The sequence below is a fragment of the Thermobia domestica genome, chromosome 9, assembly GCF_964235325.1.
Source record: "Thermobia domestica chromosome 9, izTheDome1.hap1.1, whole genome shotgun sequence".
Taxonomy (NCBI): Eukaryota; Metazoa; Arthropoda; class Insecta; order Zygentoma; family Lepismatidae; genus Thermobia; species Thermobia domestica.
Window position 1 is genome coordinate 84,465,244 of NC_137462.1, and position 16,805 is coordinate 84,482,048.

Consider the following 16,805-nt stretch of genomic DNA (forward strand, 5'->3'; position numbering starts at 1 on the left):
GACGATAATCAAGTTCTTCCCACGTACGGTTCAGCTTATCGACATTGATTATAGCGTTGGGTATTCTGGCTTTTCAGTTCATCAATACTCATCTTGTCTCATAAGCAATGTATTTCACATACCCCCAGAGAAAAGAAATGTGTGTGGTTATGTCGGGAGACCACGGGAACTGGACCACCGCGTCCTGTCCATCTTTTCGGAAGACGTTCGTTCAAAGCAGATGAACAGTGATACCCAATGAGGTGGTGCTCCGTCCTGTTGAAGAATAATATCAGATTGAAGTTCTTCGCTTTGTAGGAATACAAAATTTTCCAACATGTTGAAGTAATTAACTGCTGTGACCGTCGATTTCGCGAAAAAAAAAAAATATATATACGATCACGCGTAACATTGAGTTTCGTATAGTCTCTGTCCATTTCTTGATAGACATGTGGGTTCTCGGATCCCCATATGCGCACATTATAATGATTCACTGTAGCTGAAGTATGAAAACAAAGCTTCGTCAGAAGACATTACGCCTTTAATAAATGCCTCGTTTCTCTGTTATTTACCCCTTTTATCTCAGTTGCAAACTCCGTCCTCTTATCCTCTGATTGAATGGATTTCACAAGCTGAATCTTATCTAGATAGAGTTGTAGTTTTTACCGTAGAGTTTTGTCAATTCTCGAAAGTATATTCAGTCTCGTGCCAATGCTCGGATACGAATGCATGTCGGACGCAGTAGCTTCATTGCTTGTTTGTGGACGCCCTGAATTCTTCTGATTTAAGACTCCTGTTTTTTTAAAAAAAACTTTGTGTGTGTGAAGAATACGGTTTATAGAAGGAGGATCTTTCTCTTAACGTGTTCTGAAGTTTTTCTGTGTTTGTCTACCGATATCGTTAAACTGGTTGAACTGCTGTTAAAAAGACAAACGTAATGAGAATGCGGAATCACTGCAGTTCAGCAATAGAGCGATCCCCAGTTCTATCCTAATGTGAATTTATTGAGCATACTATCGTGTCTGCGTTTTCGTTTACTTAAAAACTTTTCCATTGACATTTTACTTTGCCTGTGGTCTGTAACGCTGTAATAGGTTTCTTAATAATTTGCTTGCATAGTGCAGTTGGAATTTCGTTTAAATTTCCAATAAAACTGTTGTTTCTGGCAACGCTGATTATACGTAATTACGCTAGTGGATGAGCAACAGGTGAATGAATAGAGTTGTGTATAACAATCAATGTTGTATAACAACCCACGCTATAGGATATAAATATTTTTTTTTCTTTTCAAGGCGTAGAATGCAGATTTTTTAACAGAAGAGCTGAGATGTAGTTGCCATTATTGTGTTGCGAGCAAGGCATTTCAGAAAGAGCATATTAAGAAAGTATTAAAACTTCCTAAAAATTTATTGTGTTTAGTTCCGAGTATATAATATGAGAACTATCGATCTCAAGTGTAACCTCGTTATAAGAAGAGTTTACTCCACGGTCTTCAACTAATTTTCTCGCTTCTTGTACTTTTTTTTTTTTGTTTTTTTGTTTTGATACCATCAATTGTAACCGACACCTCCTCCTCTTTCTTAGTCAATACCTCAACCAGTTTCTCTTCCTCTTTTTAGAAATATCTAAAATTCCTCTTTTCTCCCCCACCATTTGTAACACCCTCTCATTCGTTTCTTGTTCGACCCACCTAATTTTCCCCACTCTTCTCTACACCAAAAGTGAATCTAATGGGGGAAAACAGGCTTTTTTTTCTCTGTTCAGCAGATCACCAGAACAGTTGGCCACAGATAATTGAAATTTTCCGAAAATATTTTTCTTAAGACTCTAGACTATAGATAAGATAGAAATCTCTGAAATTCGAGACTTTGCGGGAGAAAAAGGAGGATAAACATATTCTCGGTCTGGGAATTAATAATAATAATAATAATAATAAGGCTGAGGTTTCCTAGGCACATGTAGATTTATTAAATATTTACATTATTGTTACGAATTTCTTTTCAGACATTTAGCATACAGAGATAAAATTTGTATACTGTATGCTTTGGCACATACTATGAATATATACTATACAAGAAGACATCTTGGCTAATTATCGACACGGGAAAAGACTTAAGGTTGATTTTTGGAAAATTCATGTTGGTTGAATATAAATTCTGAGTAACAGTTTCCACGAAACTCAGAAGTTCTTTCGATTTCGTCTGTAAGAAAGCAACTTTGACAAAATAGATGCCTTTAAAAATATTAATTTCGGTATGACTTGGATTAACTGAAAATTTGACCAATGATCTCTATGGATTTGAGTAAATCCATTGTTTCTGGATGCGAAAAAACGACATGACTGTCTTGACGTAGTGAAAAGTTATTTCAAGTTATTTAGAAACTATTTTGTGAGCTTTCGTGAGCATGATTTAAGCGAAATCAACCTTTTATTGACAAGTATTTAAAACAAGCAAACAAACAAAAAATGCATCTAACTCAAATATTTTCTATAAATCTTCCGGTGCGAAGAAAGAGTATTAGTGCTAGTATAGACATATAGTAACAGACCAGTATTATATATATAAATCTACTAAAAATACCATTAATGAAACGTACGTCCTCTTTTCATCTCATGACTTGAAAAGTAAGGATTCTTCAAATCGGTCAATTTTGGTATCAAATAATTATCTATTGAAGACTTGAGTTTTACATTCTTTTACAAAATAATGTTTTTTTTTCATATTGAACATACTACTCGAAATATTGAGAGTTCTGTAAGCGTCTGAAACTTGTAAATGTTCCGTTCTCTTTGGTACAAGAATACCGCCTTTTATTGATAAAAGAAAAGTCATTATTCTTACCTACTTTATATGTACTTGAAATAAATAACCAGGAATTAGTTAAAATCGTCAAGTGACCATGGAAGACACAGATCTATTCGAGTATTATATGCATAGTGTCCACTTCCTTTTCATCGTAACTTCCTCCTCCCACCTGAAAAAACACGAAATTAATTTCGATGGTCGACTTTTTGTACGCTTGTATTGGCACAGTTACAAAAGTTTCACTCATGAGTGCATAGTTGTGACTTGGGAGTTTCATCAACAACACGTAAGGCTTCTTGTGAAATTCTGCAAGCAAAAGCAAGACCACGCTTGCGCGACTCGAGCGAACGTCATTTCACATATCTACCTCGTTTTAGCAGTAGTACGATTTCAGAGATTACAACACGAAGTTAAAGCAACTGTAACAGTGTTGAAAGCTCTTGAGATCAAAGAGGACGGGATATTATGCTCTAAAATACAGATCTTCCCATAAGAATTATTGATGTTTCATGGCGCTCAGGTTCGCAAGTTGAATCAATGCAAAATCTAATTTTTCATTGGTTGTAAGACTGCCTTGTAGTAAGACAAATTGCCAGGGACAATGTAAGAGAAAAGTTGAACATGTGGAATATACCCTGTCTGACGCCAATAATGCGTTCCCCTGCAACTACCAGAGGATTAGTGTTATCTATGAGACGTGAAATTTCACTAGTTTCGTGGGCAGCACTAGTTCTCCAAATACTAAATCTAAACTTTGTTACGAGATTCACTGTATAAAAACTATAATTAGATTAAGTGACGGTACGAACACAATGAAGAGAATTTATCGACACTTCTAAAGATACGCAAACCATAGTTTGAATGTTAATATTAGTTAAATTAAGGAGTTCAGCGTGCTTTTCAGCATCGACGCTATATGCGGCTGTATGAGACGTGGATCTACAGCTTAACATGAGATCCGAACCACATGAGCTACCGCTAGGGTGAATGTTATAAAAATCGTAACTCATCAGACCAGCAAACCTTCATCCGATTCGCATGTTCGTTTTGTAAATTCGGACCGTTGGTATGGCCGAACACGAGTGAGGAGTGGGTGACGCCGGAGCTGCTGAATAGTTCATACGCACAAATTCACGGTGTATGGTCATAACGATATAATTTCGAGTTGACCAGGGTAATCTAGGTAGTCAGTCAGCTCCTTCGCTTGTTAACCCATATTCCAACGACCTCATCGTGATCTTAACTTTGTACCGCTCTCTTCAGTTCTACAGTGGTTCATCATACACATATTTTTTAAAGTTCACACCAATTTCGATATAATTTCACTACAGCTGCTTTCGAAAATCCACCAGTATACCGTTTAGGTGATCGAGACACCAGCATTTCGGGACCCGAGCTGTTCGAACTAAATACCAGCTTGATGCAAAACAACTTGTATAACTTGCTTGGAAATCTTTTTTACAGCTTAGTGTTCGAACTCCGTAGCTATGGTTGGAACCAAAGGTGTCCACGAGTTCGGAACTCTCGCTCACTCGACCTCAACCTCACGAAGTGAGCGTGAGGTCAGACTGGTTATGTGAGCGTGAGGTTAGAATGATGTGAGCGTGAGGTCAGACTGGTTATGTGAGCGTGAGGTTAGAATGATGTGAGCGTGAGGCCAGACTTGTTATGTGAGCGTGAGGTTGAGTGAGCATGAGGTCAGGCAGGTTATGTCAGTGTGAGGTCGAAATGAGTGTGAGCGTGAGGTTGAGTGAGGTTAGGTCAGACATGTGAGCGTGAGGTCGAAATGAGTTTGTGAGCGTGAGGTTGGATCAAAGTAGACACCTGGTTCTTCCAATAGCAGGGAGAAGTATATTGTAATTCGAAAACAGTGTAAATTTTTTGTTTTCTACACAAAGGCTTTTTTTTCCCTATCTGAATATAACACCTGCTATGAAACGACCATAGGTAAGCAGGGAGTATCTTTGGTCCGCTACTTTTTTTTTTTTTTTCATTGGCCAACTTGGGATAGAAGTTTTATTTTCTTTGTCATCCGGTATTTCTTAGAAACAAGTAGAAAATAATCATGGAATGTCTTGATGTTTTATCAGGCACAATGGAGTATTTGGCCTCGAAATCCCGTCAAGAATATCCATCATTTAGTATCATAAAATAACCGATTAAATTAAATTGTTTTGTATTTACCTACATTTTAAAAGATACATTACCGCCAAAACTGGTTTGAATATTTTCCTTTGTCTCTTTAATTATAGTTTTCTCTTGTGACTTCGCTTGCCATTGTTTAATAGGGATTTTGTAGGCTAAGTCAATGTTTTATTTACGAATTTTCTAGAGGGTGGGGAATCTTTAATCTTGGACTTGCAGTTAACCACATATGAATTGCAGCCCTCCCCCACTATCAGCGAAGGGGACCCCATCTCTCCAACTACTCGGGCGCAGTTTCCCCCCGAATGTACTATTCGCCCCCCCAAAAAAAGAGTGCTTAAATTCTTAGCGAGATTTGCCCTCACCAATGAGTTTCCACACTGGTTTGCATGTTGAATACATTGCAGGCTACATCACTTAGTAACCCTTGTCCATTCTTTCTAAACAGAATCAGTCTATACAGTATTTTCTTCCACCTTTCTCATAATTTTATCCTTTCAAACCACAGAGAATACATTCATTCACCTTCACAGTTGCCGTTCTTAAAAGGAAAACTATAATTAAAAGTGCGATTCTGTTATTTTGAAAGAAAATATGCCGTTCCCCCCCCCCCCAAAAAAAAGCCTAACGGGTGCAACCAACGCCCTAAAATCAGCCTGTGGCCATCCCTGCCTGCTTCAAATAGAAAATAAAATTTACATTTTTTTCTGGGCGAGTATTTGAGAGACAGTATTACATCTTGATAAGTATATAGAATTTCATATACACCGACTATTTACTTGGAAATAAAATTCATATAGTTAGCAAGTAATTGTTTTTGTATAAATATAACTACGCAGAACAGCCATAAATAAATGTTTTGTATTACTAGGGTAAATGTGTCAGTTCTCGACCACTTAACTAATTTTCGCATAATCCTTGAATCGTTGTTCAGAGAGCGGAACAACTTAGGAGGATGCAACTAGCTCATATGTGTTCCTAAAGTTATATTTCATCTATATTTTATTCAAAACAGAGATAACTTATACCATTTATGTAATATTAGTCGGACAAACACCGATGAATGATTTATTTTTAGTGTTCTACCAGGGCCGGATTTAATGTTTCGCCGCTCCTAGGCCCAAAAGCGTTTGGCGATCCCCCCCACCCGTCAATGAACAAAATTTTAACAACACAAAATAATCATATAGAAAAACTTATTTTATAAATATCTTCGTTTTTGTACAAATTTTAATGCATTTTCACTTTGTATCCTGTAAAGAAAGATTTGAATTGTTACAAATTCATTTTTTTAAAAGTAAATTTACAGAGAATGATTAATTTGAGTTTTACAATAGGAGCTAGCTTAATAATACAAGAAATTCGTTTCGAAATTTATCTAGATAGAGATTGGTAAGGTGGCAGATGTCGAGGGTCACATGCGAAAGAGAACTTAGGGAAGGGGGCAAAGCGCATCATACGGACCGGCCTCTATGCAAATGTCTACTGCAACTATAAGGTTAAAATTTCACTTAACTTCGACCAATGATTCAAGCCATAGATTAGCAAAATCAATTATTTCTTGGAGAGCTTCATTTTTACTTTTATTATTATTATTATTATTATTATTATTATTATTATTATTATTATTATTATTATTATTATTATTATTATTATTATTATTGAACTTTGACTTTTTTTGGGGCCGCGGTGGCTCAGTGGTAGAGCGTTCACCTCTGGTGCGTAGAGTCCCGGGTTCTATCGCAGCCCCGCCAAGTGGACTTTGTGGTGGACAAACATCGTGTGCGTGGGTTTTCTCGGATTTCTCCCGTTTCCTCTCACTATTTCATCCAGTACTTCATCATCGCCTTATCCTTTGGCCTAACTGGCGTAACCGTGGGACGTTAAACTCAAAGATTTCGTTTAGAATGAAGGGTTACGAGAGATGACAACTGTTCTTAGATGCCTAACAAGATTCCAAAACCTACTTCTCGCTAGTTCTTACCTTTTTTGCAATATGTATTGAATCCGCAAGTTGTAATGTACTTTCATCATTTCCAATTTCGGTGGAAAGATGGCAACTAAAGGTATTCTTGGGATGTTTAATTAATTGAAAAAAAATACGCTTATCTCTATTACAGTTTTTACTTTATAGTGATCAACGTTAGAACCGGACGTGGTTAATTTTTGCCATTTTCAGTTTGAATAGGTTAAGAGTGAATGTGAGAACTTTTCTTAGAAAACTAAATCGATTCCTTAAAAATATATATATATTTTAAAATACAGTTTTTGATGTATGTAGATCAATACTGAGACTGAAAGTTGTAGTAAATTTATATCACTTCCGATTTTAGTACATTCTTAAAGATGGAGATGAAAGGTCTTATTGGGACGCTGAATCAATTGCAAGAAACGATGCCTCTCTACGTATACTCTATATGTTACTGTCTTTGCTCTATAGTAATCAATGTTAAACCGAAAATGGCTAATTTCTACGTCTTCCCATGGGTAAATCATCTCCATTAACGAACTTTTCGAAATTATTATTTTAGCTATCGATCCCAGGAGACAGAATTCAATAATTCACTTGCATTTAGTAGTTCGCGTGTGAAGCTAAAGTCGTATAGGCTTACAAACTAATATTACAATATTGTAAATCCCACTTAAGTGATCTTGATAAATCGACGTGTGTTTGTCATATTTGGTTGTATTAGGTAGTAATCCTGTGGAATAGAGAACGTTGAAGTATTGAAAGTCTAGGTCGTGTTATGAATAGTTTTCGTTATGTTGAGAAAGTGGTATTGGTATACCTTAATATTGAAAACAAGAAAATATCGAAAACTATCGAAAAATCCCGACATTTCAAACTATCGATCGATACATCGAAATATCGCAATTCCTACCCACGATCCTGTGCACCAAAGGTGCGCGTGCTAGCGGGAAAAGCTCGTGCCCAAACTCTCGAAATTGGCGCTCACGAGTTCGGAACTCACGCTCACTCGACCTCAACCTCACAGAGTGAGCGTGAAGTCAGACTGGTAATGTGAGCGTGAGGTCGAAATGAGTTTGTGAGCATGATGTTGAGTGAGGTTAGGTCAGAGTGGTCACCTCTGATTGGAACACGCCGCCAGCAAGAGGAGAAACGTAACGCAAGTAAGATGTCAGTGTATTGAGAAATTTTAAGTAGTTATTTATGCAGTGGGTAAACGATGAAAATAACGGTTAGAACACTATGTAAAAGTCTTGTGATAGGTTAAGTTTGGCAAAGCAACTTAAAAACCATTAAAAAAAACAACTGTTGTCATTATCGTTCGGCGGGTTTATAGTTCCTGTTCATTTGTCGGTGACCTGCGTGAGGAATTCTTAAACTAACGTCATAAAGTGCTGAAAACGGATCTTTAGTTATTTTCCGCCTTTGTTATTTTTCCTTTCTGGAACGTACCTATTTCTACCAGTGTAAACTATTAGCAGCAGCGTCGCGCTACATGACACCTTGTTAAACGTCACTTCTATTTTGCTGCTTTCTAAAAATGAGACTAGATTTAGTTTGACACCCCATACAAAAGTTTTCAAATATTAACTCAAGTAGTAACACAGAAAATAAAGTGTTATCAAGAAGCTCTACACCTGAACAAGATGATAACAAATAAGGTACACTCATGTCCAAAATTAGTGTCGCATAGCTGTAAATATGTTGTGGGAGGAATATAATTTAATAACGAATTCGCTTGATATTTCTTACAATGTTAGTATGTGTATAATCGGCAAAGACGTGTATGTGACAAATTTTCTCAAAAGAGTAGTAATCCTGCAAAATCATTATCAAATTATATTCTTACAAAAAAGACAGTTATAGATCTGCGACAATCATTTTAAACATGAGTGTACATTGTTTTGAATTCATCGTGAATCACAGCTTATCTTGGAGTCTGAGCAGTGTATTCTTATTGTAATATTTTGTTATATAATGTCTTTTCAAATAATGTAAGTCTGAAATAAGAATACCGGCTGAGAACAACTATTAGGATTGCCGTATAGATATGATTTAAAAATTGCCAATATGGCATAATTGAAATTATTTATGTTTTGATATACTAGCTGGTTTGCTCTTATTCCCCATAGACGGTTAAAGCACAAAATGTTTTCTATAGAAAATTACTGTTATATATTTTTATGGTTTATAAAAGTAGCTATGTATAATTAAGAATGGCAGAGGAAACATATATTTCGTATAGTAAAATGAGCTGTTTTGTGACTTACAAGTTAGACAAAATATCAGTGGTTTCGTTTTGTGCCTGGTCACAGTTGTGGTCAATGCTTCTTCCAGGCGTAACTGCTTGAATACTCGTGGTGTTGTTAGTTCTACCCTACTGTATTCTGCCTGTCTGCCAAGTTCCCACGCTGCGGCATCATCACCGCTTCGCGACCTTGCATACTGACCCACCTGGTTATCTTACAAGCCCGTTCGCATCCATTCCACCTTCGCGACTGCGCGCTGCAAATGGTAGTGAAGAGCGGTCACTGCCTTTCAAAAGATTTTAGTATTGGGAGCAGGAAGAAGGCGGATGTCTACTAGAAGTGTACATTAAAATTATACGATATAACAGAAGTATATGTATCTATGTATGATATTACATAACCTTCATTTCGAGACATTTATAGTTCTACTATATACAAATTGATAACTTCAGAGTAGAAGTATTTATTTTCATGCATATGGAATAATGATGAGTATAATATAAAGTACATGTGTGGTACATTATATAACGGAATCTTTTAATTCAAAGTTCAATAGAGGACAAAAAATATATTGAATTATCTAAAATATACATTGTTAAATACCTAAAATCAAGCGAACAAAACTTTGGTATGTACAGTCCGCAGCAAAAAACCTGCAACCTGAGCATGTAAGTTTATTGTGAAACTACGCCTAACAGTCAAGGGAATCAACATAACGTCTAGTGGCACGAATCACGCCAGGAGAAACGTCGGCGTCCTCCCCTGCACACTTATTTTGGAGCAAAAAGGCTTCGTAGTTTCACAATAAACTTCCATGCTCATGTTGCAGATTTTTGCTGCGGACTGTACAATGGAAAAAATACAATAATGTGCAGTAGACTTGACCTTTAAAAAAACACGTTATTTGGGTGATACAATACTGCTAGCAAATCAACATTTACTCTGACATAAATTAAGCTGTGTGTACCATGGAAAACAAAAGAATAGTACCATCGGTAACAACCTTAATTATCTGATCTTACTTAAAGAAGTTCGTGAATTTCGTTTGGTTTGATGTGTTTTCGCCTTCCAGTGTGACGGTGATGATCAACAAAGCCATGAGTTCTATTTATTGCGTAAAACATGTTATCAGTCACATTTGGTTTATATTCAATACACCTTAAATTTTCAACTAATTTGGAATCTTAGATGAGGTTAATACATGCTGTTTCTTTACTTCATCATTGATCGTCTTTTCATCTTCTTTATCATCAAATAGATTTGTTTTGGTGTTATTCTTCGCTGCAGTTCTCTCTAAATAACTGAGAAACCAGTTGAAACGGCATTTTTCTGTTTCCATTCTGTGTAACTAAAAATTCTTGTACTGTATTACTTCGAATTATCCAAACAAGAGGTGCAAAAGTTTGATTTACCCACGATCTTCTACCATTTTCTAGTCAACTAGTGTAGTTTATTTTTACTTTTGTTATTAGTAAAAAGCACAAAAGAAGTGTAATGCATGAAAAAAGATAAAAATAACGTGCATTGAGGTGTGCAACTATAAGGAAAGTATTGTTCAAGTATTACGTGTACAAGTAAGAGTCACCCGACTCAGAAACAAATTACAAAGCTTCCAATAAATAAATCGATTAAAATGAAAGCTCTGTATTATTTAAATTGTGATGTCAGTAACTCCCTACGTTAGATAAAATACAAGATCATCGGGTTTAGCCAGTGTTAAGAATTGTTAAGAACAACAGCAATAGCCTATACATGTCTTTTCATAAGTCTGTCTAAAGTCGTTTCATTTTAGTGTATATATTTTTCGAGCCCACAAAATGGGAAAGAAGTGGCCTCATTAATTAAACATACTATTCCGGCATTTAACTCATCTAAGGTAATGAGTGGTTTAAATAGCTGAAATAATAAATATCGAAACTTAATCTCGTGATTTGATCATGCTTTATAAATGCATTTTTAGTAATTCATTTGAAAGGATATGATGTGCTGTTTTCTCAACTCTCTGATTACATTCTTTATTATTATTATTATTATTATTATTATTATTATTATTATTATTATTATTAATTTACCTAATCGTAGATTTTACCAACTTTATTATTTACAGTTGTCTTATGTGAAATATATAAATTACATATACAAAAAAAGTCCTACCTAATGATAATTTTTTCTTAAATTTCATCCTGTTTCCTATGTCCTTTTTGTAGAGTAGATTACTTTCCTGTTCTAGATGTTTCTCTTGAGGATATAAATTTGTCTATAAATGAATTTCTTACGTATTTCATTCTTTTAGGAGATAATATATTCATTTATAAGACATTATTATTTATTGAAACTAATTTAATGTAATAATGAAAACTGTAACTAATTGATCGTTTCAGTACATATATTTTCTGTTTTTATAATTTCAGAAAGAGAACAGGGCTCGTGGGAAAGTGGTCTTTCGTACGAGTGTCGGTCTCTGTTGTTCAAAGCACTCCATAATCTCATTGAAAGGTAAGTTGATTTAATAAAAATTGATTGAAAAAGATTATTTTAGATTAATATATCAGTTTCGCATCATATTGTAATGTGTAATAGTCGGTATAAAGCTATGTTCAGGTTGCAATATTTCAGTCTGTGTAGACATGTTTACATACATACTACTGCATTGAAACTATAAAAATTTTACCCAGTAACGACATGTTCCCAATGTTTGTTAGTATAGGTATGAGTTCAGTTGCAGTGAAGTAAAGTACATTTTGAATATATTTTTTAAGAAAAAATAAAACAAAAATAGAAATGTTCTTTGACAAAGGTTTCAGAAATTATAACCATGGGTAGTTATCGCAGCAGTATACAGGGTGGCCCAAAAGTAGGTATACACCCCCTCCATTGATCAAGTATAACATTCTAGCTTATAGGTTTATTTTCTTCGGCTGTTCCGAGCTTAAGATATAAATAAAAATACATTAAGAACAAATAATAAAGAAAGTAATTCTACATGATGAATAACAATACGAAATGATATAAAAAGTAGTGAGTTGATCAGTACAGGACTGTATACCTACTTTTGGGTCACTCTGTATTTGCATTTTTTTACCAAAAATGCTACATAGAGGTGGCATGTAGCAGTGATGAAATAGATTACGAACTTTGTGACCTGTGACCGGGAAGACTTATAGGTAGTCAGACCCATGACTCCACAAAAACTGGAGTGCCCCAATAGATCCATGACCCGGAGACAAAACGTTGTCATACGCATGGGAAGTACGTATATGCGAGGCTACCACTTTTAAATTCCGGCTTTTTAAAGGTAAATTAAATTGACTTTTCAAGCGGCTACAGCATCATCCCTATTTACGTAGGATCATGGTTCATACCTCGTTTTTCTTATACAATACAGCAACCTTTCAAATCGTACCATTCACATCTCGCTATCATGTCCCTGAGGCGGATAATTTTCAGAGAAATTGGAATTTTTCTCTGATTTTTTTAAAAATTTTGAGCCCCCTGACCCCCCGTGTTAACGCAGAGACCTAAAAATCAACTGAAAAATACTAAGGAGTACTAAATGTGTGTACCAGATTTCAAGTTTCTATCTTGAATAGTAAGGGCGGGAAAAATAGTTACCAATAATCCCCACAATGCTCCAGATTTCCGCAGAAGACCCTGATCTCAGGTAAAAAAAAAATCCTGAAACATCCATATTCATCCTAGGATCATGGTTGGCCCATCATTCTCTTCAGAATAGAACTGCCTTGCAAACGGTGCCATTCGCATGTCTCTATCATGTATCTAAGGCGTGAAAATCGCGCAAAAAGGATTTTTGGTTAACCCAGGGATGTAATGGGGGGTATACGGGAGTATACGGTGTATACCTACCTAAAATTTTTATAGTTCAGCGTATACTCACCTTAAATTCACGAAAGAATGAGCTTATATTGGAGTGCGTATACGCCAAGAAATCTTGCGTATACGCTATACTTTTGAAAACGATCAAGCATATGCCTACCAAAAATGCTAGCATTACACCACTGGTTAACCCCCCTTTTGTACCTCTGGACTCCCTGTGTTAATGCAGAGATCTTAAGGAAATCTGATGAATATTGCTCGGTGGACTGAATGTTTGTGCAAAATTTCAGTCTTCTAGGTGCAAACATAAGCCAAAAAATTATAAAAATAGGCCTAACAAACAAAATATTCTTTTTTAAAGTTATGGCGTCATCACCTCCTATGTCTCGACGCAGAAAACCGTGAAACCACACGTAACTTATTCTAAAATGCCTCTAGACTTGAAATAAAAAAGAAGCAAAAACCCTTATTGCTTCGTTTTTAATTGAATAATGAAGACACTACTTTAGTACCTAAAAATAGGTAGTAGAACTCCAAAGGGTTACTAATGCAGTTTTAAAAAAATGATTCTCTTATTTGTCTTTGGCTTTTCACTAACGTGAAATTATATTTATGAAAACGTGGTGCAACTCCGAGAATCAAACAAACGAATGTTGGAGCGCAGGCAGTGAACATGAGTAATAAACTATAAAATTCTGCACTAATGCTGCAAAGATGATATTTCGTTTGCTTTTGGGTCACCGGTTTAGAGCGGGTGTGAGAAGCGAGACCCGGATAAAAATGTTGATCCAGGACGATCATGACCTAATCCATCACTGGCATGTGGAGAGATTCTAAAAGGTTGATGCTTCGGATTGTTCCAGCGAATATAAAATCACAGCTTCTTACTGTTCGATCACATCTCAGTACACAAGTTAGATTCCAGGCCCTGGCCTAAATGGTTTTAGAACAGTTTTATTAAATACCAACTGGACTCTTTCATTTTGGGCTCCCACAGATAACTAAGACAAGGAACAGTTCAGAAGTCGATGCATGTCAAGAAAAATACTGTATTCTCATAACAGGTTACCCGACGTGCCCTGTAATTACTGTTGGTTATGGGTATGTCATGCTCGAAAAAAAACCATAAATATAAAGATATAAGGAAAGAAATCATAAATAGACAGTGCACTGAAATAGTTTACTTCCGTGTTCTTCGTAATAGTACCTTCGTACGAAGGAATACAGTATAGAATACAGTAAGGAATACAGTACCTTCGTAATAGATAAAACAGTCTAAGTTAATTTTCTAGTCACTTGCATGAGAAACGATATGGCTTATCACCACACATTACTGCTCACTAATTGATGGTTCGGGCCATGTTAAGATATTACACAAAAAGGGAAAAGCGCATGATTATTTACTGGCTGAGAATGAAATTCAGCATTAGGTCTATAGATGTAGCTCCTAACTTTTTAAACATCATTGTATATGGTATGATTGACTAGTCATAAAATCATAATCATTTTAGTAGTACTATTTATATAGCATGCTTCTTTAGGACAAGAAAATAGGAAAACCATGTCATGTAAGTAGATTTACTGCAATACGAAAAGGATTTTATTTTAATAAACTAATATTTGGAATGAGAAAAATAAGGCACTAACGCTTGTCGCCGTTAGGATGGCTATCAACCCGTATGTGCACTTCCATTATCCCTGCACAGTTTGATACTTCGATGTCCTCCTATTCATCCGCTTGAGCAGCTGCGGCGTCAGAAGCTGGAAGGTTTCAAGCACATTTGCGCGCAGAGCGTCATTGGCCACGTACCGCTTCTTCCTGACGTATAGTTCGATAATGCACCACAGGGCATTATCAGGTGGCGTTGACGTCTGGACTTAGAGGCGGCCAAGGATAAGGGGCTGATGAATTTGGCGACCCACATCCTACCCACTGACCAGGAAATAGTTCGTTCAAGCGTTAACGAACAGCATATGCTGAGTACGCGGCAGCTCCACCGTGTTGTTGATGCCCAGATTCTGCAGCTGAAAAGAAGCCAGTCATTCAACATCTGCAGATAAGTAATCTGGGTCACGGAACCCTCAAAGAAGTACGGACCAAAGATATATTGTTTAGTCATTCTCGCCCAAAGCATGGCATGCTGAGGGTTGTTCTCCATTTCTTGATTTAAAAATATGGGTTATCTTTTGCCCATATGAAGACGTTCCTATCGCGCGAACTCCAATAATAGCACATTCATCAGAGAAGAGAACACACTTCCGACCGGGAATAGTGGGAAAAGCCTCCAACAAGACCGTGCAGGCTTCCTGTCGGCGATTAAGTCATCGTCGGGTAATTCATTGATGGCCATTGGCCGGAATGCGTGCAGGCCTATTTTCATGTGGAGCTGCATTATGCTCCTCCCAATTCCAGGTTCTGCAGAACGCTTTCTGATCGATTTGCAGGTGAAGGTGTCACTAACGTACTAACTTCTGTACACTTTTCCTTTCCGAGTTGGTGGACAACCAGAGTGAGGGGCATCCAAAACACTTCCCAAGCGAAAAGCTTCTCGTACGAGATCGAAGTCTGATGGCTCCTTACTGAACCGTTCACGAAATCCATCATATGTGGACATTTTCGCCGTTGTGCTTCCGTTCATGGGCCTACACACACTTGCCACTAACCACTTCTCCGAAGTAAAGTCACTAGTATCTGCTATGTTGTTCACCAAACACAGAAATGCAAGACAATGAACTGATCAGCGCACAGTTTATTCTTCTCTCTATGGACAGTCACGTAGTGATTCACGTGATGCGCACTGTTACCATGTCAATAATCAGAATGGAAGATTTAAATTTTAAATATCTTAAATCTTATATTGTTATATGCATTTAGCTCGGGTGTAAAGGGACTTCCTGGCCACCATTTAGTAAATTTCAACCACTTCGGTTTTGGTAGACTATTACACTTGGGGGGGGGGGGGTAATGTTCTCTTAAAACATTGAACGGATTGCAAAATACAGCTTGTCGCTATTTATTGCCACAGTGAAAACGCTGAAACCGGAAATGGTTAATTTCAATCAGTTCAGGTTTGAATAATAGGTTAAAGAAGAAAGTAGAATCTCTTCTATGGACGCTGAATCAATTAAAAAAAAAAAAAAATGCTTTCTGATATATTTTACCGTTTTTGAACTGATACCTGTCGATAGACAGATGGACGAACGAACATAGCCATTCTGTAAGACTTCCGACGTTTATGCATAGCGTAGTTTGGAAGTCTAAAAAGGAGGAATTCCAGTAAAGCCTCTGACTTGGCAATATATTATGTTATATTAAAAATAGAGTAATATGTTATACATGAAGTTCATGTTCTGTGGTCCGTGAGATACTCTATTTTTAATATCTTTTTAACCCCCTCTTTCAGTCCCTTTAAGTATACGCATCTCTTTAAAAATGACGTGATAAAAATTGACTCGACCCAAGTGCTAACTATTTTCAAAAATGTATTTCAAAAAGTTCATCGTGATCGTAAGACAAGGTTAGTTTGAATGTGGAGGGAAGAAATTGTAGAAATTTCTCCCTTAGAAACGGAAGTTTTGGAAACTCTTGTATACGTGTCCAATTATTTAGAATAAGGAGTACCATTTCATTTTCCTTACTTGAAAGGCTCCCGAGACATTCTATTTTTGTCATAAATTTTGATCTCCCACCGAGGGTACTCATTTTAATTGAAGTGACAAAAAAAAAAAAAAAAAAAATCCTAGTTGAGGTAGATACTAATTATGTTCAGTGTTGGGCAAATTTCAATTGAATTAACAATTAATCTGTAAATTTAATTGTTA

The 16,805-nt window shown here is 36.3% G+C and overlaps 1 protein-coding gene across 2 annotated transcripts in view; it reads left to right on the forward strand.

Annotated features, from left to right (window-relative positions):
• skd (mediator complex subunit skuld) overlaps positions 1-16,805 on the forward strand; it is a 259,399-nt gene that overhangs the window by 105,888 nt on the left and 136,706 nt on the right. For both annotated transcript variants that reach the window (XM_081771449.1, XM_081771450.1), the window contains exon 3: positions 11,561-11,645. In XM_081771449.1, coding sequence (XP_081627575.1) covers positions 11,561-11,645 — 85 coding nt within the window. The remainder of the gene's footprint in view (positions 1-11,560; positions 11,646-16,805) is intronic.